Source organism: Lolium perenne, chromosome 5, assembly GCF_019359855.2.
Source record: "Lolium perenne isolate Kyuss_39 chromosome 5, Kyuss_2.0, whole genome shotgun sequence".
Classification (NCBI taxonomy): Eukaryota; Viridiplantae; Streptophyta; class Magnoliopsida; order Poales; family Poaceae; genus Lolium; species Lolium perenne.
The window spans coordinates 254,733,943-254,756,503 of record NC_067248.2 but is presented as its reverse complement, the minus strand read 5'-3'; the positions used below and the strand labels follow the sequence as shown (position 1 = coordinate 254,756,503).

Genomic DNA, 22,561 nt, shown 5'->3' with positions numbered 1-22,561 from the left:
TTTGTTTAACATTTAACAACTTAGCACACATGTTCACACATGTTCAGTAGGAGCTTGAGCAAAATGTCAATACGAGCCAAGCCGTTTAAGAGGAGCTTACTATTGGAAACTTGGGATAAAAGTGCAGCACTTCTTCATATATACTTGTAGCTGATCTTTTTCTCAGGATTTTTTTGATATATTATACGTTTTTTTCCGACGTCGTATGCAAAAGTTATTGCGGTTTTACCATTTTTTTAACTTTTTTTGCAAAAAAAGTGAAAATTCGAATTTCTTAATTTCTCCGAATAGTAGGTTGCATAACATACAAGAATCTGAAAAGATTTTATTTTTTGAATTTTGTATCATTTTCTTTTCTATTTTACAGTGCTAAAAAAGGCGATCCACGGGGGGGGGGGGGGGGGGTGGAGGTGCATGGGGAGGCAAAAAACCCTTTAGTCCCCCTTCGTGTTACGAACCGGGACTAAAGGGTAGACCTTTAGTCCCGGTTGGTAATACGAAGGGGGACTAAAGGGTTTTGCCCCATAGACCACCCTTTAGTCCCGGTTCGTAATACGAAGGGGGACTAAAGGGTCCAAACGAACCGGGACTAAAGGGTTTTAATGATGAACCGGGACCAATGCCCCCCATTGGACCCGGTTTGGTTCAAAACGGGGACTATTGCTTGGGACGAAAGACCTCTTTTCCACTAGTGTCTGAAATAACAACCGAATCGGCTGTTCCCCCGAGCTAACTTTTGGTCATTTTTAAACATCGTGTTATGTAAGATTTCTTCTATACGACCTAGGCTTTCAAGAGACCGAATTTTAGCCCATCGAATATGGGAAAAGGTTTTGTTACCAACCAAACACGCCCCTAATGTCTTTTGGAAAGTTTCTAGAACATTTCGGTCTGGTTTTTTCTTGTTTAGCCAGGTTTTCGTTTGTCTTCTCTATTATCTTTTCTATTTTTTTCGTTCTCTTTTTTATGTTTTTCCTTTTTAAAATCTGAACATTTTTATGTGCTTTCCGCCTCGCCAATGGCAGTGCGACCTGCTCTGCTCCTCTCTGTCAACCATGGCGGCGCGCAACACTCGTAGCGCCGGGAAACCCAATCCCATACAGCTAGCTCCCCATTGACAGCCTTCTCCTGTCAACTGTGTGCGGCTGCAGCTGTTGGAGGATGGACGGCAAGCAGCTCATGGTCTTGGTCGCCGACGCCACCGTGCTGCTCAAGAAAACCACGAGCAGACGACACACGACAGTCAGTGGCGCGGGGCAACGAGGAGCCGGTGTTGTGGCCTGAAGATGAGAGAGCGTCAGAATCTGAAGACGAAACTGACAGGCCTGAAGACGACACTGTACCTCAAAGCTGCACTCGCAAGTGGAGAACCTGGGCAGGCGTGCGCGTGTGCGCTATGCATCTCCAACTGCAAATGGAGAACTTGCCGCACTTGCAACTATAGTAATATGAGAACTGTATCCAATGGAAAGGATTTGATAATGTTGTACTGAAAATTATGGAAATGGCATGTTGTACCAGTGATAAATGAAAATTGGGCAGCATTTTGGCAGTGTTGTACTGTCGTACCACCGTGATAATTGAAAATTGGGCAGCATTTTGGGAGTTATTTTTTACTGATTATAGGGACAACAAACTGGGACAAAATGCAATGTAATAGATGACAACACTGGCATTATCTCAAATGTAATAGTGCAGACCTGGAATAACAGATTCAACATCTGATCATACACAAAAGATGCAGATAAATTATTGACCAGCAAACAGCAACAGGAAAAGAATTATTCCTTTACTCGTTTCCCTGGTTCTGCTGCTTTCTTCTTAGTGCCATAAATCCACCACTTGAGCCTCCCAGTAGCTGGCATTTTTTCTGTTGTAATTGGTTGTGAATTTGTGTGATACTGAGAAGAACTGGACTGAATTCCATGACCTGAAGCATGTCATCTTCCTCATCTGAACTTTGTTTAGTTCCTTCCTCTGTGTCATCTTCCTCATATGAACTATATTTAATTCCTTTTCCTTTTTCTTCTACTGAAGGTCTGATATTTGGATGTTGTGCTGCAATATTGACAAAAGCACATGTTGTCTCTTGTAAATTTTCTCTCAGATACTCATCGAACTCCTCTTCAGTAGGATGCCTTGCATACAAGTCCATGGTCTTCAAGCCGTATCACTGCAGCTCTACATTTTTTGTCAGGAAACTTTCAACATAAAGTTGTCTTCTCAAGAAAGGCTGCCGAGCAGCTTACATGATTTGCAACTCTGGAGGATTCATGATTTAGTTCTGCAAAAAAGGAAGAAAAATCAAACTTTCAAACAGTGCATCGAGCAGCTGATTTACATCAGTGTTCTTATTAAAATTGTGGTGTCATACATCGCATTCTTTAAAATTTTGGTGCCATGCAGCTAGCCTTAATGAGAAGGAAAGTTTCAAAATTTCTGTAATTTAAACATGAAAAGTAGTCAGTATACACTACTCTAAATTATTCATCACAGCAGTGTTCCAACTTAATTGATAACTTACCCTGGACACAAGTGTTCTACTAGGCATCAAATGGTATGCTACAGCAGGCATGCCTCTTTTTTCTACAGCCGTAGCTATCATGCTAAAACCGAACTGGAGGTCAACAATAGGGATGTAGGAACCGAACTGGAGCATCAATCTAGCAGATTGTGTCTTTCCCGCATTTCGACATATGCCAGATTGTGTCTTTCTTTTTCGACAAGACCTTTTAAACTGCTTGTGGGAGCAGCAGTCTGAGTTCTGTAAACCGATATCATGAATAGTGGGTACCCCTCCTTTAAAAAAATGAGTGAAAGTGTTCCCCGGTGTAGTGGAATCATGAGTGTAATGTTCCCAGGCCCCAAATCCTGATTCAGTATACGAGGATGTAAAAGTTAAATTTACTGTATCATCTTCCTTAGATTTTAATACAAATATTATCTGCTTTCAGTGGCGTGGACAATGAAAGTTTACAAAGGGGCAAGTTAGAAGATCCCTTCTATAGTATGGCAGAGAAAACAGCATCACAAACTTCAGTATAACTATAGATTTACTAAACGTTGCCAATGAGTATATTAGCAATGTTGCCACAACAAAATTAGAAGAGAAGATTTGCTACACTAACCTGCTTCGGAGCTTCTTTGCTATCACTAAAAAAATTGTTTAGAGAGCCCGAGTTAATTGACCATGAACGGAAATAGGTCACGGTCCTCCATCACACATAGTAGCTTAAAGCTCGAATTGCAGTGCAATGTTTCAACTTCTAAAAATCACAAAGCCTGTTTGTTTAACATTTAACAACTTAGCACACATGTTCACACATGTTCAGTAGGAGCTTGAGCAAAATGTCAATACGAGCCAAGCCGTTTAAGAGGAGCTTACTATTGGAAACTTGGGATAAAAGTGCAGCACTTCTTCATATATACTTGTAGCTGATCTTTTTTTCTTTCTTTCTTTCTGGAATACACCCTAGAAGGTGTATCTCAATTCATGGAAGTGCCAAAAGGCAAGTTTACAACATCACATAGAGGCTTAGATCGCTGCCAACAATAGGTGGCAGCTCCTCAGCCCTAAACCTACTCTCCATCTAGCAACCAACATACTTGTAGGTGATCTAAGATAACCAATTCCATAGGAGGTGTCTTAGCTCACGCTGGCCATCATGATCTTCCCCTGCACAAGTTTGTAATTGGGAACGCTCTGTAGTTAACTTAGAAGGGCTCATAGGATGTAAAAACATACTACTTAATTTTTGTAAGGGGTTATCTAATTGTCATCGAACGAACAAGCTCTGGGCACAAATAGGGACATTTATGTCTGCACAAATCTGTATTGACATGTAGGCCAATCTGACATCTTTCATCGGTGAAGTTCAAGTAAACTACAAATACAGCTGTTATGCAGATCAAAGATTTGTACTAACAGAGACGTCTACACATTGGTCTCCAACTTTGCTGGAGCCGGGACAAGTATGGCACATTGTGAACATAAATATCTCAGGTATCTAAGTTCTAGTGTTTCACTGCTTTCAAAATCTCACTTTCACGTCAATCCAATCCATCTCTTGAAATGTAATGCTGCTTCTCTCCTTATCAATTGAGCTTCTGTTTGCACCTTGGGAGCCTTACCTTTGTACATCTTGTATTTTTTCATCAATTCTATAACTTCCATTGCTCGAAGAAAGAAACCACCTCTCACAAAGCAATACAACAGAGAGTCCAATAGTTCTTGATCAAATTTCATTGAGTTGGAGTTCGCCAGAACTTTCATTTCACCCCACAAGTCCGTCACCTCCACATATTTTCTACCAACAGCAGCATAACTAGTTACTAAAGAATGGAAAGTTTGTGCGTTTGGCATGTGGCCTAAAACACGCATCTTGCTCAGTGCTTTGTGAGCATCATGCATTAATCTCTTCTTACAGAAGAAATGTATAACATTATTCCAGTCATGAATAGCATGATTAACCGTATGGCCACTTCTGACTTCTTCTACTAGCTTAGTCATCAAAGCAGCTTCACTGTTATCACAGCTTTGTACTAACATCTCAAACTCCCTGTGACCAGATCTTTGAATGTTTGAGTTCTTCATCTCTTCAAAAAGATGGAGAGCACCTGTGGTGTTATTGCGATGTGCCCTGGATTGTATCAAATTTTCATAGCAGCTTGAGTCCAACTGAATTCCTGCTTGATCAATGGAAGAACCAACCCTAATTCCAGAAAATCTCATCTCGTCAAGAAGATCATGTGCTTGCTCTAATAACCCAACAGAAATACATGCGCTTATTACTTGGACAAACTGTGGCATGTCAGATCTTTGCCGCTGACGGCCGATGTTGCCATGGCATACGGCTCTGTCTTCACCGGGTATCTGAGGAGGTGCCCTTGCAACATTTCATCTCTTCTGATGTGAGTCTCTCTCAGCTATTTGGTTCAGTAATCTTACACAGTCGGGGCTTGAACGATCCTTGAAGTGCTCGTCGACCACTCCAAGGTGCTCAGCCCGTAGAGAAGTCCTATACCTATATACCTGCAAGCAAAATATGGAAATATGCAGCAAATTAGCTAAAAACCGGAACCCTATCAATATTTTTACCCAAGCCTTCTCTGCTAACCTGGAAAAAGAGAAATTCAAGGAAGTTCAGCAGATTTCACAGATCATCCCTATTGCATGAACATAGATCATGAACCGCCGATATTTTCTAGCCAGGCCTTACGAATTTGAAGAGGGGGAATTGAAGTTCATATGATTTTTTTAAGGAACGGCTGGAACTGTGCTCATGAATTCATGATGAATCAAATTTGCCTATTCTTTAGTCATATATTCACTCTTGTTCAGACAACAAGAGTAGGTTAAAGTGATGGAAGCTCAATGGCATGTTAACTAACTAATACTGATACAGAGATAAGAACAGTTGGCTAATTCAACTTTTGGTACTATAAGGTAAGAAGCAACTTTCGAAAATATAGCTCTACCTATCTGTATGTTATGACGTTCACTAGGACCTTACCATCTTTTTTGTTTTTCTTAGTTAAGGCGCAAAGACTAATCTTACCACACAGGCATGGAGGATGTTAGACAAGTAAGCTGCTGACAGGTAGGCTTAACACTGATACAAGTGGTCAATTTCACACAATGTTCTTTCTTATGAAGGAATGAAACACACAGCAACACATTACCGCTGCACTTCTATCTGAAGATTTGTCTGAGTCAGGACTACCATTTGTTGATGGTTCTCCCCGATTGCCAAGACAGTAGAAGTTCAAGTAATCTTGAAGCTTTGCATTTTCAATATTCATGGCCTTGAGCTCTTGTGCAATTACTCTATACATCATCTTCATTGTCTGAGCCTGTGAGATAAAAGAATAAACCATTAATATTTTGGCTTTTCCATGAAGGTGAAAATACTTTATTCAAGTCTACAAGTAAGCTGTCACACAATCCATGTCACACTTCACAAACACAATGAGAAACCTACCAAATACATCGTAAATATAAATAATCCTCATTCCTCGCTCTGAAACCTCTTGCAAAATCAAGCATCAAAACTATCAAGTATCAACAGCCATCAGGCAGACAACTACGAGTGTATTTGATGAATCATGAGTGAAAAGTTCCTAGTTGAAGAACATAGGAGTGTTGGAAGGGTGATGAAAAGCATAGCTATGCACATGGCCTCCCTGTCTCATAAAGAAGCCGCCAAGAGATCCAGGCTCCTATATGATATTTCAGGTGCTAGTTAATGAATTTCATATTGAACTTAGGTGCGCTTTATTCTCACATTTTGAGATGTGCCAGATTGTGTCTTTCTTTTCTGATAAGACCTTTCAAACTTCTTCTGTGAGCAGCAGTCTGAGCTCTGTAGTCCGATATCACAAATAGTGGGATTCCAGAGGTACCCCTCCCTTAAAAAATATGTAAAACTGTTCGCCGGTGTAGCATTCCCAGGCCCCAAATCCTGATTCAGTATATGTGCATGTAAAAGTAAATTTACTGTATCATCTTCCTTAGATTTTAGTACAAATATTATCTGCTTTCAGTGGCACGGACAATGAAAGTTTACAAAGGGGCAAGTCAGAAGCTATTTATGGTATGGTAGGCCTATGTGGATATTATTATTTGAGTACAATTAGCATTATTATGTTTCTGTGACTTTCAGGCGGTAAGGACATTACCTATTACATGCTCTATGAAAGTTACTGCAGCTTAGCGAAAGAACCAGTTGAGGTCACCAAAACCAAGGACAAGCATAAAATGGCGTCAAACTAAACAAAGGAATGTGAGCATAGGTAGAGTATTATTGTATTAAAAACAAACAAAAAAGTGTACATCAGGGAATATGCCAATGTGTACTTGAGTGGAAGATCTGCTCAGATTTAAGTTTCAAGGCAGAATAAGATTTCCATGTATCAATAAATCTTAGATTGGATATCCATTTCTTGATAAATCCAAGATTTGGGGTTTCCTAATAGCCGTTATAATGGTTTTACCATTTTACAAAAGAGAGCTTACCTGAAAGTAAAGAATTTCTTGCACAGAGGCTGTGGTAGGGACTCCTTCAGGACACATTGGTATGACTACATAAACCGTAAATCGCTCGCCAGCTCTAATCTTGCTTGTAATTTTGAGGGCCAGTTCCATTGGTATCAGATTGTTAGCACCTGCAGCATCCCAAGGGAACAAAATTCCAGCTTGTGTAAAGCATGCCATAACATTAAACATCAATGTTTAATTTACACAACAGAAAAATCAGCAACAAAAGCATGAAGGAAACAAAAAAGAGTGTGACCTATCTAATGAAAGCAGAAAGAGAAAATTAAATCTATGTTCTCTCTGGTTTCTCTGCATTACGTGTGTGTGCCTGTTTCGCTCCAAGTGAGTAGAATTCACAAGTGTAACCATAAGCAGAACTTACAAGAGTAGTGCTAAGACCTGAACATGCCAATTTTCAGAATCTTGTTCTTTTGAAACCCGCAAACTAACATGATCATTTGGAACATAGCCGAAGGGCTGAGTATCCATGAGATATGCTCCAGCTTTAATAGAGCATCATCTTTCCAAGATACTTTCCTAAATCGATCGCGGAACTTGGAGACCTTTCTCTAGCGTTGCTAAAAAAGGACATCATAGGCAGCTGGTCCATCATTCTTACAGTGCAAATCGTACCAAGGTTGTCTTGGTCCATTCCCACTTGCCTGCATCAAGAGAACACACATGATGCTAGAAACTTAAAACTCAGTGAGATTAACATGCTGCAAGAACACACATGGTGCTAGAATACAAATGATATTCATAATAATGGGATAATGCTTTTTTTTTAGCTGAAAACTGTAGGGGAGGCCCCGACAGTAAATTTTATTTATTAAAAAAGAAATATATGTACAAGATAGAGGTAAAGAATGTACAAAAGGGCTTATCCCAGGGCATAGCCCAAAGGAACTACAGATCGTCTAGCCAGGCTAAAAGGGAGGATTTGAGATCATCCTTCATTCTGTAAGAAAGGAGGAAGAGGTCCCTTTTGAAAGAAAAGGTCCAAGCTCTGGTACCTGATTTTATTTGAACAAAGCTATCTGTCAGCTTAGGTGCACATTTACTATCCATATGGCACCAACACATAATGGTAAATATTTACTTGCTAAAAGGGGAAGCATGACTAATTACTAATTAGCTAAGCACTGCTTGCAGTTTATTAAAAAACTAAACAAAATACCTAGGAAACCTACTGCCAGAACTTGCCCGAGCTTACTGCTGGCATATCAAGGTGAAAAAACACAAATGACTGAAGAATGCTTGAAAAACTTTCTAGTTTCTTCATCATGTGTTCCCATCACACCATCCTGCAAAAGCGTAGGCAGGGGGGATTTATTCTTAAATGTCATCACAAACACACCAAAATGAACATGGTGTATGAATAATGATGGGGATGAGGGATGATAAACTGTACACCCTGTTTAGTAGATTCAGAGAACATGGCATGATTTATAAGCAGCTATAGAATCTGTGTCAATTATTATAGAAATTACGAACAAAAACAATATCAAATTGACATTACTACAATTGTCATGAAATAAATTCATATTATATAACTACTTTTGTGAAACAACATATGGTTTGAAAAATTACTTTGAAGACGTGTCAATGTCCTAAGATATTTATATTGTGAACTGAGTATGTATAATGCAATGTTTTCAACCAATTTCTTATCGTAATACATATAAATAGACTTGTCAGTTATTAGTAAACAGAGATAGAGAAAACAAGAGGGAAAAGCTTATAGGTAAAGAGCATCGCTGAAACAAGTGATAAAAAGAATTAAGTTAAAAGGATTTTACTTTATATAATTCTTACCCTATAGTATGATCTAGAGTAGAAAAATATGCACGCTAGAAATGCAGTAAGTGAAACTGAGAAAATAAATGTCAAATAGTAAGTCATAAGCACATTCTGAGGGCATCAACGCACATAGTAGTTTAAAGCTCGTATTGCAGTGCAATGTTCCACCTTCTAAAAATCACAAAGCCTGTTTGTCTAACATTTAACAACTTGGCACACATGTTCAGTGGGAGATTCAGCAAAATGTCAATACAACCCAAGCCATTTAAGAGGAGCTCGCTATTGGAAAAATGGGATAAAAGTGCAGCACCACCTATATACTTGTAGGTGATCTAAGATAACCAATTCCGTCGGAAGTGTCTCAGCTCACGTTGGCCGTAGTGATCCTCTTCCCCTGCACAAGTTGATAATTGGGGATGTTCTGTGGTTAACTTTAGAAGTGCTCATAGAATCTCACTCTCATGTCAACCCAATCCATCTCTTGAAATGTAATGCTGCTTCTCTCCTTATCAATTGAGCTTCTGTTTGCACCTTGGGAGCTTTACCTTTGTACAATGTTCTGTGATATTTAAGCCACAGGGACTTGTACTTGTATTTATCTATAAACATCTTGCATTTTTCCATCAATTCTATAACTTCCATTGCTCGAAGAAAGAAACCACCTCTCACAAAGCAATACAACAGAGAGTCCAATAGTTCTTGATCAAATTTCATTGAGTTGGAGTTCGCCAGAACTTTCATTTCACCCCACAAGTCCGTCACCTCCACATATTTTCCACCAACAGCAGCATAAGCAGTTACTAAAGAATGGAAAGTTTGTGCATTGGGCATGTGGCCTAAAACACGCATCTTGCTCAGTGCTTTGTGAGCATCATGCATTAATCTCTTCTTACAGAAGAAATGTATAACATTATTCCAGTCATGAATAGCATGATTAACCGTATGACCACTTCTGACTTCTTCTACTAGCTTAGTCGTCAAAGCAGCTTCACTGTTATCACAGCTTTGAACTAACATCTCAAACTCCTTGTGACCAGATCTTTGAATGTTTGAGTTCTTCATCTCTTTAAAAAGATGGAGAGCACCTGTGGTGTTATTGCGATGTGTCCTGGATTGTATCAAATGTTCATAGCAGCTTGAGTCCAACTGAATTCCTGCTTGATCAGCATCCTTCAGAAGTGCAGTTATATCATCTTCATGATGGCCCTCCTTGCAGTAGGCTTTTAGGAGCGACGAATAAATGGAAGAACCAACCCTAATTCCAGAAAATCTCATCTCGTCAAGAAGATCATGTGCTTGCTCTAATAACCCAACAGAAATACATGCGCTTATTACTTGGACAATAAAGGAGCTCTCAACAGACACTGGACAGTCTTCTTTGCTTGCTTTCACAAGAAATGATGCCAATGCACTGATCTTATCTGCTTCCAGAAAAGCTTTGACAAGTTTGGCATACATTGTTTCAGTTGGATGGAGGATACCATGTTCAGATTTAACTAGTCCGACCTGTTCCTGGAGCTTATCTGATAATAACTTGTGTAATTCTCTTGCCTCTAATTCAAGCTTTGCAAAGTTCTTGTCTTTGAAGAATGAAACATAGTTCAGCATTTGGCTATCAGTAGACACAGACTTATTCGGGGAACCCAAATTTTCAGTGCCTGCTTTGTCATAAGGAAGATAAATTTTGTTATTCTCAACTGCTTCGAGGACTGCTTTAGCTGCTTCTAGTGACCGTTTAGCATTTTTACCCTTTTTAAGCATATCCAAAACCATATCCACAGCAGAATCCAAATCCCCAAATTTTAAATGACAGGAGAGCAGGCAATCATAGAACTGCCTGAATTCTGATTCACTTAGACCACAGGCCTCATCAACATGCCTCTTCAACTTCTGAATCTCATCCTTGTGTCCATTCTTTTCATATATACGGGCCATGACAATCAGCAAGCTAGCTTCCGGTTTCACCCCTATCCTGGGCATTAATTCAAGAAGCTGTTCCGCCTTTTTAGTAGTGCCAAACAAGAGGGATGCGGTCAGAACTATGCTGAAGGTAAATGAATTGGGTTTCATTGATAGCAATGGACGATTGCTCTTCTTGCGTGGATCAACTCTATTATTCTGGAAAAGGTATCCAATCTCCATGACCATGTCGGCAGCAAGAAACGAACCGGTTGCAGTTTGACACATATGTGCAACGATCGCAGACCATGCAGCAACGGGTGGGTATATTTCCATCTTTACTAACTTCCTCACAACATTGACTGCAAGATCAGGAAGAGCGCAACGTGCTAGAATAAGAGATAGGTAAATTAGGGGCTCCCTCTCCAACAATTCAATCTTGTCTCGAGATACATGATCGACCACACTGTATGACTGGTTAAGCCTGTGAGCATCACAGGTCACCGCGAAGCCAGTGATGAGCTTACCCAAAACAGACTTTCTTGGGAACCCGTCCATGTGAACATGCTTCTCATACGCCCTCCACGCGTCATCAAACCTCCTCTGATCGATCGCGTTCTCTATCTCCAATGCTAGCTGAGACGAGTCACGGGCTTGGACCAGAACTGTTTCGGTAGCAGTGGAAAAGCACGCGCCGCAACTACCAACACGAGGTTTCTGGTTCAGGAATCCTATATGTTCATCACCGGTGCACTTAGTCCCAAGAAACTTACTGTCCAAGCGATACGTGCTGCCACGACCAGCGAAAGGTTGTGGACCCGCAAGGAATGCAAATACAGCACGGGCTGAATTCGGTCTTGTACAGATTCTTCCAACACGAAACATTTGCCTGCCATGGACAAAGAGGCGAAAGTTGATAAGATCAACACATGTGAAGAAGAGGAAATGATAGCTGCTTCAACCTAAAATGTGAGGATACAGAAACATGTATCAGCATCGGGCCGATACGGATACTTAAATTCGCCATTTTGAAAGTGCGCAAATATGGGGATACGTTCTACTATTTTTTAAATTCAGAAAAAAGTATGTGTATAGAAGCTAGGAACAGCAGATTACCTGCTTGTTCGCTCTCCTGAGGATGCCGAAGCAGCTCCAAGACTCGCCAGTTGACAATGTTGATGCCCTGCTCCAACTCCAAGTTCCAAAGGGATAATAGAATTAGACTTTTAGTAAGTGTCAAATGAATATGGAGCAGCAAATCAAATCATTGTTTAGCTGTACATCACCTTTAGTACGGAAATGGTACCAGGAGAGTACCTTGGGTGGGTGCTGCTGCCACCTGCGATGCGAGTGCGAAGTGGGGGTTTAAACCGGCGAGCTGCCGCCGGCCGGCCTGCCTGCCTCCGTGCCTCGCTGCTGGCTGCTGACTGGCCTGCTGCTTGAGGGGTGCATAGAGCTGAGGGTGGAGTCGGGGAATGGGGAGGAAGGGAGGAAGGAGAGGAGCAGCCTGCAGGAGGGAGCGGCGGTGGTCTTGTGGAGGGCAGCGGTAGACTGGTGGAGGGAGACGGAGGGGAGCGGCGCGCAGTGATCTGGTGGAGGCCGACGGAGAGGAGCGGCGCGGCGGTGGTCTGGTGGAGGCCGGCGGTGGAAGGGAAGGGTTTATTTTGTTTTCTGCCCGGCGCGGCGGCGGTCTCTGACTGATCTCCGGCCCGGTCAGCTGGATATGCACCAGTGGGCCGCATTTTGACATCTGGGCCAAGCCCATGTGAGATTCCTGCTGCCGCTGCTCCTCTTGGTCTCTTCAGTCTTCCTCTTCCCCCGCAGCCGATCCACCCAAATCCGAGAGAACGCCCGCCGTCGCAGCCTCCATCCCGAGCGGCATCTCTCTGTGGCTCCGCCGCGGAGTAACCGACCAGCCGGGGAACTGGCGTGTTCGAGGATTTGGCGCAGGAGGTCGCCGGCGACCGGAGAGGAAGATGGGCGTCAGGCGCGCGGATCGGCGGCTCATTGCCAGCGGAGCGTCCGGAAACGGCGGCTGTGGTAACTGGTAAGCTGGGGAGATCAAAAGAAAACAGTTAGTACAAGAAAATTACAGCTATAGAATAAGTTCTGAAGGATACTGCCATCAAAAGGAATCTCCAAATTAAGATGAAGATACATAGGAGAGATGTCTACCCAGTGACAGTGAGATGCTGCTGTTCCTGAGAAAACTGTGGAATTGCAAGTGTGCATTCATGTAGGATCTTCAGGTTTACACTCAAAGCATATATTACATATAGTGCGATTGTGAATGTGTAGGAAAACCGCAGCTAGGTATTAGTTGCTAAATAAACCATCATTGGTTGTTGTGATACAAGAAACTGAAGCTAAATACAGATGGGCATGTGCATATCAGCTGACTAATTAGTTACCCTTTGTAGTGAGGCCAAACCCACAGATTCTCCTTTTTGGAAGGGACTCATGCGGGTTAAACATGAATTTTTCAAAAGATGAGCCTTTAAGGTTGGTAACGGAACGAGAGTACGCTTCTGGGAAGATAGTTGGCTAGGTGATCTTCCACTTTCTCTCCAATATCCGTCGTTATACAATATAGTCCAACGGAAAAATGTGTTAGTATCTACAGTTTTGGCCGAGCATCCTCTTAATATTGGTTTTAGGAGAATGCTTAATGAATATAAATATAATCTATGGTTACACTTATGTCAACGGTTGATGAATATTCAGTTAACAAATGAATCTGATAAATTTATCTGGAAATTAACTGATAGTGGATTATTCTCTGTTAAATCTATGTATATGGACCTTATGAATGGTCATACTAGATTCTTACGGAAATATCTTTGGAAGATTAAAATTCCTCTTAAAATTAAGATATTCATGTGGTTTCTTAGTAATAAAGTTTTGCTTACAAAGGACAATTTGGTGAAGAGAAAATGGACAGGGAGTCAAACATGTTGTTTCTGTAACAATAATGAAACTGTGGATCATTTGTTTCTTCATTGCCCTTTTGCAAAAATTGTTTGGCGGATGATATATTTTGCTTATAACATTCCACCACCGGCTAATGTAACAAATATGTTTGGTAATTGGTTAAATGGTGTTAAAAAAGAGGATAAGGCTCATATTCGGATTGGTATTTCGGCAATATGTTGGTCAATTTGGACTAGCCGAAATGATATTATTTTTAACAGACAGAAGGGAACAAATTTTTTGCAGGTTATTCTTCGTGCGGCGCAATGGATACAGCTATGGGCGTATATGCTTCCGGAGGACCAGTGGGGTATTATGGATACTGGATGCAGCCGTCTACTCAAGGTCACGCAGGACTGTTATTTCCAGGCTACTGGATGGCGTCATATTAGTAGGATTCGAGATGTAGTTTTTGTACTTTTCATCTTTAGCTGGTTCGTAGTGTTGCTTCAATGGCACACTTTCATGTGTAATAAACACTCTTGTTTACAGTACTATTTTAAATAAATGGCTGTGTGCATCGATTGATGCAGAAGCCGGGGCATCGCTCCCATATTAAAAAAAAAAGTGATGGCTGTGTAGATGTACACAACCAGCTCCGTTTTGTTACATACCCGGGCAGTGAGGCGACACTCGCTGTTTGGCGGACGAGAGACAGCTCCGGTGTGTACATGGGCGACGGAGCGGTCCATGTTGCTGGCTGGCACTTCTTTGTCGACGCCCGTCGTTTTCGAGTGCAGCAGGAAGGGTCAAGGGTGATATCTCCGGTCTCTCTCAAAGCAGTAGTACCAGTTATGGCTAACAGCTGAAGGTGTCTGCTGGTACGTTGTATACGCTTGTGGTTGTTAGTTGTGTCTCTGGAGTCCGGAATCTGTGTACATGTGGATACAGGTCCCGTCTTTCCCAACATGTTTGAGAGGTTGGTAATTGGTAGAGGTTGGTAGTTACTGGAGGTTGGAGTATCTTGGCCCAAAAAAAATTACTCCAGAAATTTATTGGAACACTAGAGACGTTGATGATCACGTAGTCCCGATATCTGGAAACTTGCACTTTGGTGTGTTCCTGCCCAAATGTTGATCATCAGGGTCCGAGACCTGGAAAATTTGCCCTTGCATGGGCGTGTGGGTGAGAGCAACAAGGCACTTCCTTGCATCGTGGCGACACATTGGGCATGTCGCCGCCTTGTAGAACCACGGCACGATGCACTCACCGTGGAAGGAACAAGAGCACTCCACTTGTTTGCAGCCCACGGCGCTGGAAGTGTGTTAGTTCGTTTCTCTGGAATAGGGAGTGACCAAATTTGTTTCTTGCACGCCCTGGATCTTGTCTCTGTATATTTGGTTTTTTGAAGATCGAACCACTCGTTTGGCGGCATGTTTGTTACACGTGTCAATCGACCGAGAAGTGCATGACGCGTGTTTCTACCTGCTACCTTTTGGCGTCCGAAAATATTTTCCGCCTCAGCTCTGCCGTCTTCGTGTTGCCTGCATTTTCCGACGGACATGATAAGATCAGTTAGGCATGTATCTGTATTTGCATTTTTGCTTGACCTGTCCTATTTGAGCTTGGGCTGGAGAAGAAACAACAACACAATCTTGTTTCGTCAGTAGACGGAAACGGATACCCGTTGCGTGTGCCCCAGTCACATTTTGACTCGCTATCAGCAAAGACGAAATTCACAAGGCGATTTTGACAAAAATAATTTTTTTTGAAAGGAAAGCACGGATTAACCCTCTGGCTAAACTATTTTACCAGATTAACCCTTTTGTGTGGCGTCCTTCCCATCGGTGCCACACCTCACTGTGTGGCATCCATGCGAACGGCGCCACACATCCATGCCGACGTGGCGCGGTCGACGCTGCGCGCCGTTGACCAGCCGACGTGGCAAGATGTGTGGCGCCGATGGGAAGGCCGCGATGTGTGGCGCCGAACCGCCCTCAGCCCGACCCAACCCTTCATCTCTCTCTGTTTCGCGTGAAGAACAAGGGTGCCGGTGGTTCCTCCTCCCCCCTCCCCCACCAAATCCACCACTAAATCCTCAGATATGGAAGGCCATTTCGTTCCCCATCCATTCCTGAAGGTATTCTCCCTCAATCCCCTTCGTTTCATCCATAATTTGCTAAGATTTAATTCGATTTAGACATGAAACCCTAGATATGAAAATCTTAGAATCCATGTGCTCATGTATGTGTTGAAATCCATATTCTCATGTATCTATGTGTTGAAATCCTAGATTTGTTAGAACCCTAGACATCAAATTTCAATGAATGTGTATGTGTAGGAACCCTAGATATGTATGTATCCATATTCTTATGTATGTATATGTATGTATGTGTGTGTTGACACCCTCGATTTCTTGGAACCCTAGATATATTCTTATGTATGTGTGGCTCATATTTGTTAGTGGAACCAAAATTTAGAACATGTATGGTCACAAATAATGGTAGTTCTTATTGTGTGTATTTGTGGAAAAAATGTAGGATGGTGTGGCTCCTAGATCATGAGTATGACAAAGAACACCGGGCATATCATATGACGGAAAAGGGGAAGGTACTAATATTTATTTCTATTAACACCTCTTGTTTTATTCCATTGGATATGGCATAATATTATATGTCTGGACGTCCTTGTAGGTTCTTCAGCCCTTGAAGATTCGTTACCACGGTAATATAAGTGACATGCCGTATGACGAGCGGTACACAGAGTTCATCCAGCCTACCGGTCTTCTCCCGTTCATCACGCTTGTAAGCCGGGGGCCGCCAAACATGAACGCCGCGGCACTCACCGCCCTTGTCAACCGGTGGAGGCCGGTGACGCACACCTTCCACTTGAGGGCCGGCGAGATGACCCCTACTCTTCAGGATGTTTTGATGATCCTTGGTATCCCTATTCAGGGTGAGGCACTGTGTATGAACACAGCTTCCGGTGGGTGGCACCATCAGATGGAGGCGCTTATTGGCATGGCTCCGGAGGAGCCAGAAGATAAAAAGGATAGAGCTCCCGCCGGCGCACCTTTCCTTTGGATCGGGACTAACTTTGGACAATACCAGGAAGGGGCCAACCGTGACACTGTCAAGACATACACCCGAGTGTACTTGTGGTATGTCATTTCGAGGACTCTCTTTGCTGACAGTGGTAGGAAGTTGGCCCATTGGTGTTGGCTCAAGGCGCTTACGGTGTTGGAGCACCAGTGGAGTTGGGGAACCGCGGCACTTGCCTACCTCTACCGACATGTGATGATTTGCTATCTTTACTATTCTTCTATAGTAGTCTGCTAGATAAAGTACTAACCATATGTATTATGTACGCAGTTGGATGAAGGTTGTCGCAGGATTGGTCGCGGCGGTATTGGTGGATGCATGCTCCTACTTTCCGTATGGAGCTGGGAACGCCTATCAGTTGGGTGGCCCCAGAAACAACCAGAGGCCATGGGCTCATTACTGGAACAGCCTTGATCGGGAGTCCACTTGGGCATACTTGTGGGACAATGTCTCAGAGATGACGAACGATCCAATTGTCATGTACATGTAATACACTGAGGAGTTGGAGACTCTTACCTCTGAGCAGGTAACCTTTCTGAAGCCATCACTCTTTTGCTATCATATTTCATAAATTCCACTGGCATGTTGTAAATTTTGAAATATTTATATGTTGCAGGTGGATTGGGAGCCATATGGTAGCTTTTACCGTATTGGATCGGCGATGACTGACCTCAACCCCAAGTGCTTGGAGGAGTCGGATTTCTGGCGTATGCGGTGTCCACTCATATGCATGTGGGTGGTTGAATACCACCAGCTGCACAAAGTGATGAGACAGTGTGGCTTGTATCAGCAGTGCCCACCTGAGTGGCAAGACACGGACCACGCGCTCCATAGGTAAACTTCTTGATTCATGCGATGGAAACTTGTTGATTCAAGCGATAGAATCTTACTTTATCCATTGTGCTCCAATATCTTGCAGGCTCGATAGGAAGCAGCAGCGAAAGATCCAGAATTGGCATGAGCATCATAGGATTCACGTGACATCGTTCGCACACAGTTTGGACGCAGTACGGAATGGCGGACATGTCGAGGTTGCCCCGTACGACGTAGAATCTTTCAACAACTATATCCATTGGTTTCATCGAAGCATGCATATTGAGTTAGTGAACCACCCGCATGATGAAGACATGTTGGATAAGCCCATCATGTTCGATGAGGTTGCGCAAAGCCAGTACAATAGAATTGTTCGAGGAGGGAGATCGACTTCTATTGCTTCGAGGAGCCACACGTCCTGCCACGTCGGCTGGTCAACGGCGCGTAGCGTCGACCGCGCCACGTCGGCATGGATGTGTGGCGCCGTTCGCATGTGTGTGGTGCCGATGGGAAGGACGTCACACAAAATGGTTAGTCCGGTGAAATAGTTTGGTCAGAGGATCAGTTTGTGCTTTTCTTTTACAAATGGGTTATTTTTGTCAAATTCGCCAAATTCACAACCCCACAAAGGGTTTTCCTTTGCTTTTCCCAGATGACAATTCGGAGCGAGCAGACCAATCGTCTAATTTGTTTCAAGTGTTCTTTCTTGTCGTGCTAGCGGTCTTTCCGGGCCAGGCAGAAAAGATGATTCCTGTCCAGTGCGCATCATCACAGAAAAGCTGCAAGCAAAAAAGGTAGGCACGCGGTGACTGGTGACAGATAAAGATCATGATCGTGTTATTGGAACATCCCGGAGCGTGCCTCACCAGAACAGGTTACCGTTTTGGCTCATCTGCCAAGCGATATCTCCCAGATGCCGTCTCTCAGACATATTTTGTGTCATTTAAAAAAAAGTGAAAATTTACAAATCAAATAATCTCGCATAAGTTCCCGACACCGAAATGCCCCTCAAGTACGGCCACCAATATTACAAGACAGCATAGCACGAAATCGAATCGAAGACGACGGCTCATATGTTGCCACCTGCTACTTTGATGTTGTCCCCTTTTGTTCGCCCCTCGTTGATGTTGCCGTCGCCGGCCTGTCCTGATTGCGCATAGCCGATGCCAAAACTGCCCAGATCATATGCGCTACCTTCACCTCGTAATCCATGTTTGACGTGTCGGCGGTCAAGATCATGAAATTCTCATTCCTCTTTTTCTCCACAAGCCTCCGTATTGAGCTCGATTATCTTCTCTTGCTTCTCCAACATGGACACCCACCTTTTTGTGGTACCTTGTGCTCGAATAATTGAGATGGATGTGATCTCGGCAATGGATGATTTCAAGGGCTTCAATGATGCCGCCTCAATGATAGCCGGTGTGGCCTTCTTGTTGATGTTGGGCGGCCAGCCGATGTGGCCAAGGGCGCCTCCAAATCAATGGCGTTCTCGCCCGACCTTCTGATGCATATGAGCCTCTACTTCTCACAACCCTTCAATTTTTGAAGCAATGCATCGATCATAAGAGGAGCCAAAAGGGTTGGCATAGCCTTTTGGTGCCTATTCATGTGCATCATGGCATAGTCAGTATCGATGATCTTGCGTTCATCAAAATCGGTTTTCATCCTCTTCCAATGGGCATCACTTGTTTTGATCTTGCGTTCATCAAAACCTGGCGCCACTGGGCCAGCTGAGGAGCTACCCGTCGTCGCCGGCCGTCCCATTTGAGCTGTGGGAAAAGAACAAAGTTAGAAGCAGCGAAAACAAACAACGCAATTTGCGTTAATTAATCGCTATCGTGTCCCGCTGCTGGCCACACGAGTTCCTCATCGCGAGTCGCGAGTCGCGATTACTTTAGGTCGCTTCCCGTACGTACACCGCACCCTGCCTAGCTCCGTTTATGCATCTTCCAAGTGGTTGACCTGCTATCAGTAAAGTGTCATCATGGTTGCACACACACGGCATGAGGCAGGGAAAACAAGAGCTCTCTTCTCGATCCTTGGCTCGTGTCAACCGTCAAACCTGGTGTACGTATTGCCAGTATTCTCGTGACCCGTTGGACTGGATCATCGGACGCACTGCTGCCTAGAATAATCATCTGCAACAACCTTGAAACGGTCGAAGAATGCGTCGTCGATCGTGCCTGAACAAACGATCGTGGCCACCGTTTCCTTGCGCCCAGCTGAGTTGCAGCAGACGCGTCCCCGTCAACCCTCTGGCCTTTGATCTGTTGACTAACTGACAGCCTAACGACGACCCGCTGTTGGCTAGTACTACTCAAAGTGTGAGGTCTCCAAACCCGTCCCTAAACCGTCTCCAAACCGCGTCGGATTGAGCGTTTGGGGGACGTGTTTTGTTCGTGCCGCGTTTGGGAGATGTCGCTCCCAGCCGCGTCACCCAAACGCCGCCCCCCAAACATTAAAAATACTTCTTTTTTAACATAGAACCATTTATCAAATATAGCATATGAATAAAAATGTTTGCGAGGATTGTTTTCAAATTAAAATACAACAAACAATAAAACAAATAAACAAATATAATAAATAGGGCTAGATGCTAGATCAAGGTGCAACGGTATTTCCTTTGATCCTCCACAAATGCTCAACGAGATCAGCTTGAAGTTGATCATGAACATTGCTGTCACGGATCTCTGTCTGCCTCACACTCATAGGGACCAACATGTATCCTGGCATGATTCTTGCGGTCATCCTCGATGATCATGTTGTGCATGATCACACAAGTCTGCATTACCTCCCACATTTCATCGTGAGACCAGCTTAGAGCAGGGTACCGGACAATGGCAAATTGTGCTTGAAGCACACCAAATGCCCGCTTGACATCCTTCCTGCAAGCCTCCTGTCGCGTAGCAAAGTGAGAATTCTTCAGACCTGATGGATTCGAGATTGTTTTGACAAAAGTGGCTCATTTTGGATATATACCATCGGCTAGATAATAGCCTTTGGTATATTCGTGGCCATTGATCTCGTAGTTGCATGGTGGAGCATGCCCTTCCACTAGTCTGCTGAACACCGGAGACTGCTGCAACACGTTGATGTCATTGTGTGATCCCGCCATGCCATAGAAAGAATGCCAAATCCACATGTCATAATCCACCACAGCTTCAAGTACCACACTGCAATAACCATGACGCCCTTTGTATATACCTTGCCAAGCAAACATGCAATTCTTCCATGCCCAGTGCATGCAATCGATGCTTCCAAGCATTCCAGGAAATCCTCTGGCAGCATTTTGTGCCATGATCCTTGCAGTCTCTTCCTCAGTTGACTCTCTCAAGTAGTATTTGCCAAACTTTCCCACCACAACTCGGCAAAACTTGTACATGCACTCAATGGCAGTAGACTCACTCATGCGAAGGTAGTCGTCCTGTGTATCGGCAGGTGCTCCGTATGAAAGCATCCTCATGGCGGCGGTGCACTTCTGAATCGACGAGAACCCGATAGCGCCTACAGCGTCGAGCTTGAGCTTGAAGTAGGGGTCGAACTCTCGAACGCCGTGGAGGATATTCATGAACAGCCCCTTGCTCATCTTGTACTGGCGCCAAAAATTGTCGGCATGTGTTGCATCATCGGCGAAGTAGTCGTTGTGCAGCATGGCATGCCCCTCCATCCTCTGCCGGGTGAAAGTGCATGGAGCCCCCATGTGTGGTTTTGGTAATTAATGACAATCCCTATGGACTAATGTTTGCATTGAGTTATATTTGTAGGAGTTGTCCATAGGCAATTCTTGAACCATATGTTGGCTTCAAGGTTACAATAAGAAGAATTTGATGAAGGATATCAAGTGTCAAGTATGTCTTGAAGATGAAGATGAAGTGAGCCATCAAGTTACTTGAAGACATCAACATGTTTGTATTAGGTTGCAATAAGAAGAAATTGATGAAGGATATCAAGTATCAAGTATGTCTTCAAGATGAAGATGAAGTGAGCCCTCAAGTTACTTCAAGACATCAACATGATGAAGAATGAAGAAATGAAGTGCAAGTTCAAGATGAGCCAACTCGAAGAGATCATAAGCTTGAAGCTTGCCATGGAGAAATGAAGTGCTAGTTCAAGATGAGCCATCTTGAAGAGATCCTTTGATTGACTCTTGCCATCCATATGGTGATCATGGATATGTGAAGTTGCGCCGAAGAAGAAGCTCTCCCATGGTGGTTTATGGGGGAGCAATCTACAAGACTTCGTCAAGCAAGCACAAGCAAGAAAGGTGTTCCATATTGTTGCGGTCAAGATCGTCATCATCGAGCTCAAGTGGAATGCGCAAGTATAAGGTTTGCTCTTGATAGGGTTTCTTTCTCACCGGTATCATAGTGTAGTTGGAGACCGGTTTATAGTTTAGTTGCCGTACTATCAAGAGGGCTCTCGAGTGAGTAACTCGATCGTATCCTTCGAAGAGCTCAAACCTTTGCATCATTGCATCATCTTTCTTGGTTGCTATTTGTATCTTATCCATATGGTGTTTTAGAGCTTGTGCTTATTCTCATGACAAGCTATAGTTAATCGAAAACGGATTCCGCATGAATCACTTGTTGCGTTTTCGATATTGGAGTTTTTCTCGGTTTCTCGTATTGAGAGGTTTCACTCTAAAATACATAGAAAAACCTACCCCACTTGTTCTTAATCTTTTCACTCTTTTTGGGGTAACTCTTGTCATCTTCTTTACAACAAAATTGGTTTCACCTAAATCCGAGTTTCCTAACTCAAGTTGTTGCATTTTCGAGGTTGGAGGTTTTACCGGCATGTCTTTTTTAGATAGGTCAAACCTTTCATCATTTATTTCTATCCTACCTTACTGGACTATGATGGTTCCCTGCATGATCCTGTAGATCTTGTTACTAGCTTTGAAACGAGCCCAAGATCATCAAAATCGGAGTCCGGATGCAAAAGTTATTCAAGTTTCCGTGAAGCCGTTTTTTGGCCGGAAGTTGGCCGGAAGTTCCGGTGG

At 43.3% G+C, this 22,561-nt stretch overlaps 1 protein-coding gene across 11 annotated transcripts; it reads right to left on the bottom strand.

The window, feature by feature from the left end:
- Nucleotides 1-3,813: 3,813 nt before the first annotated feature.
- Nucleotides 3,814-12,515, bottom strand: LOC127302766 (pentatricopeptide repeat-containing protein At1g03100, mitochondrial). 11 transcript variants are annotated; one of them, XM_071820463.1, is made up of 8 exons: nucleotides 12,053-12,515; nucleotides 11,852-11,927; nucleotides 8,214-11,624; nucleotides 7,909-8,049; nucleotides 7,419-7,698; nucleotides 7,016-7,164; nucleotides 5,683-5,853; nucleotides 3,814-5,032 (listed from the first exon to the last, which is right to left on the bottom strand). In XM_071820463.1, the coding sequence occupies exons 1-3, from the start codon at nucleotides 12,498-12,500 to the stop codon at nucleotides 9,296-9,298; spliced, it is 2,853 nt and encodes a 950-aa protein (XP_071676564.1). In that variant the 5' UTR covers nucleotides 12,501-12,515; the 3' UTR covers nucleotides 3,814-5,032; nucleotides 5,683-5,853; nucleotides 7,016-7,164; nucleotides 7,419-7,698; nucleotides 7,909-8,049; nucleotides 8,214-9,295. The 11 variants fall into 11 exon arrangements, with proteins under 11 accessions (XP_071676564.1, XP_051189277.1, XP_051189279.1 ...); XM_051333317.2 differs by lacking the exon at nucleotides 7,909-8,049 and having other exon boundaries at nucleotides 8,214-8,340; nucleotides 8,852-11,624; XM_051333319.2 differs by lacking the exon at nucleotides 7,909-8,049 and having other exon boundaries at nucleotides 8,214-8,340; nucleotides 8,966-11,624.
- Nucleotides 12,516-22,561: the final 10,046 nt, after the last annotated feature.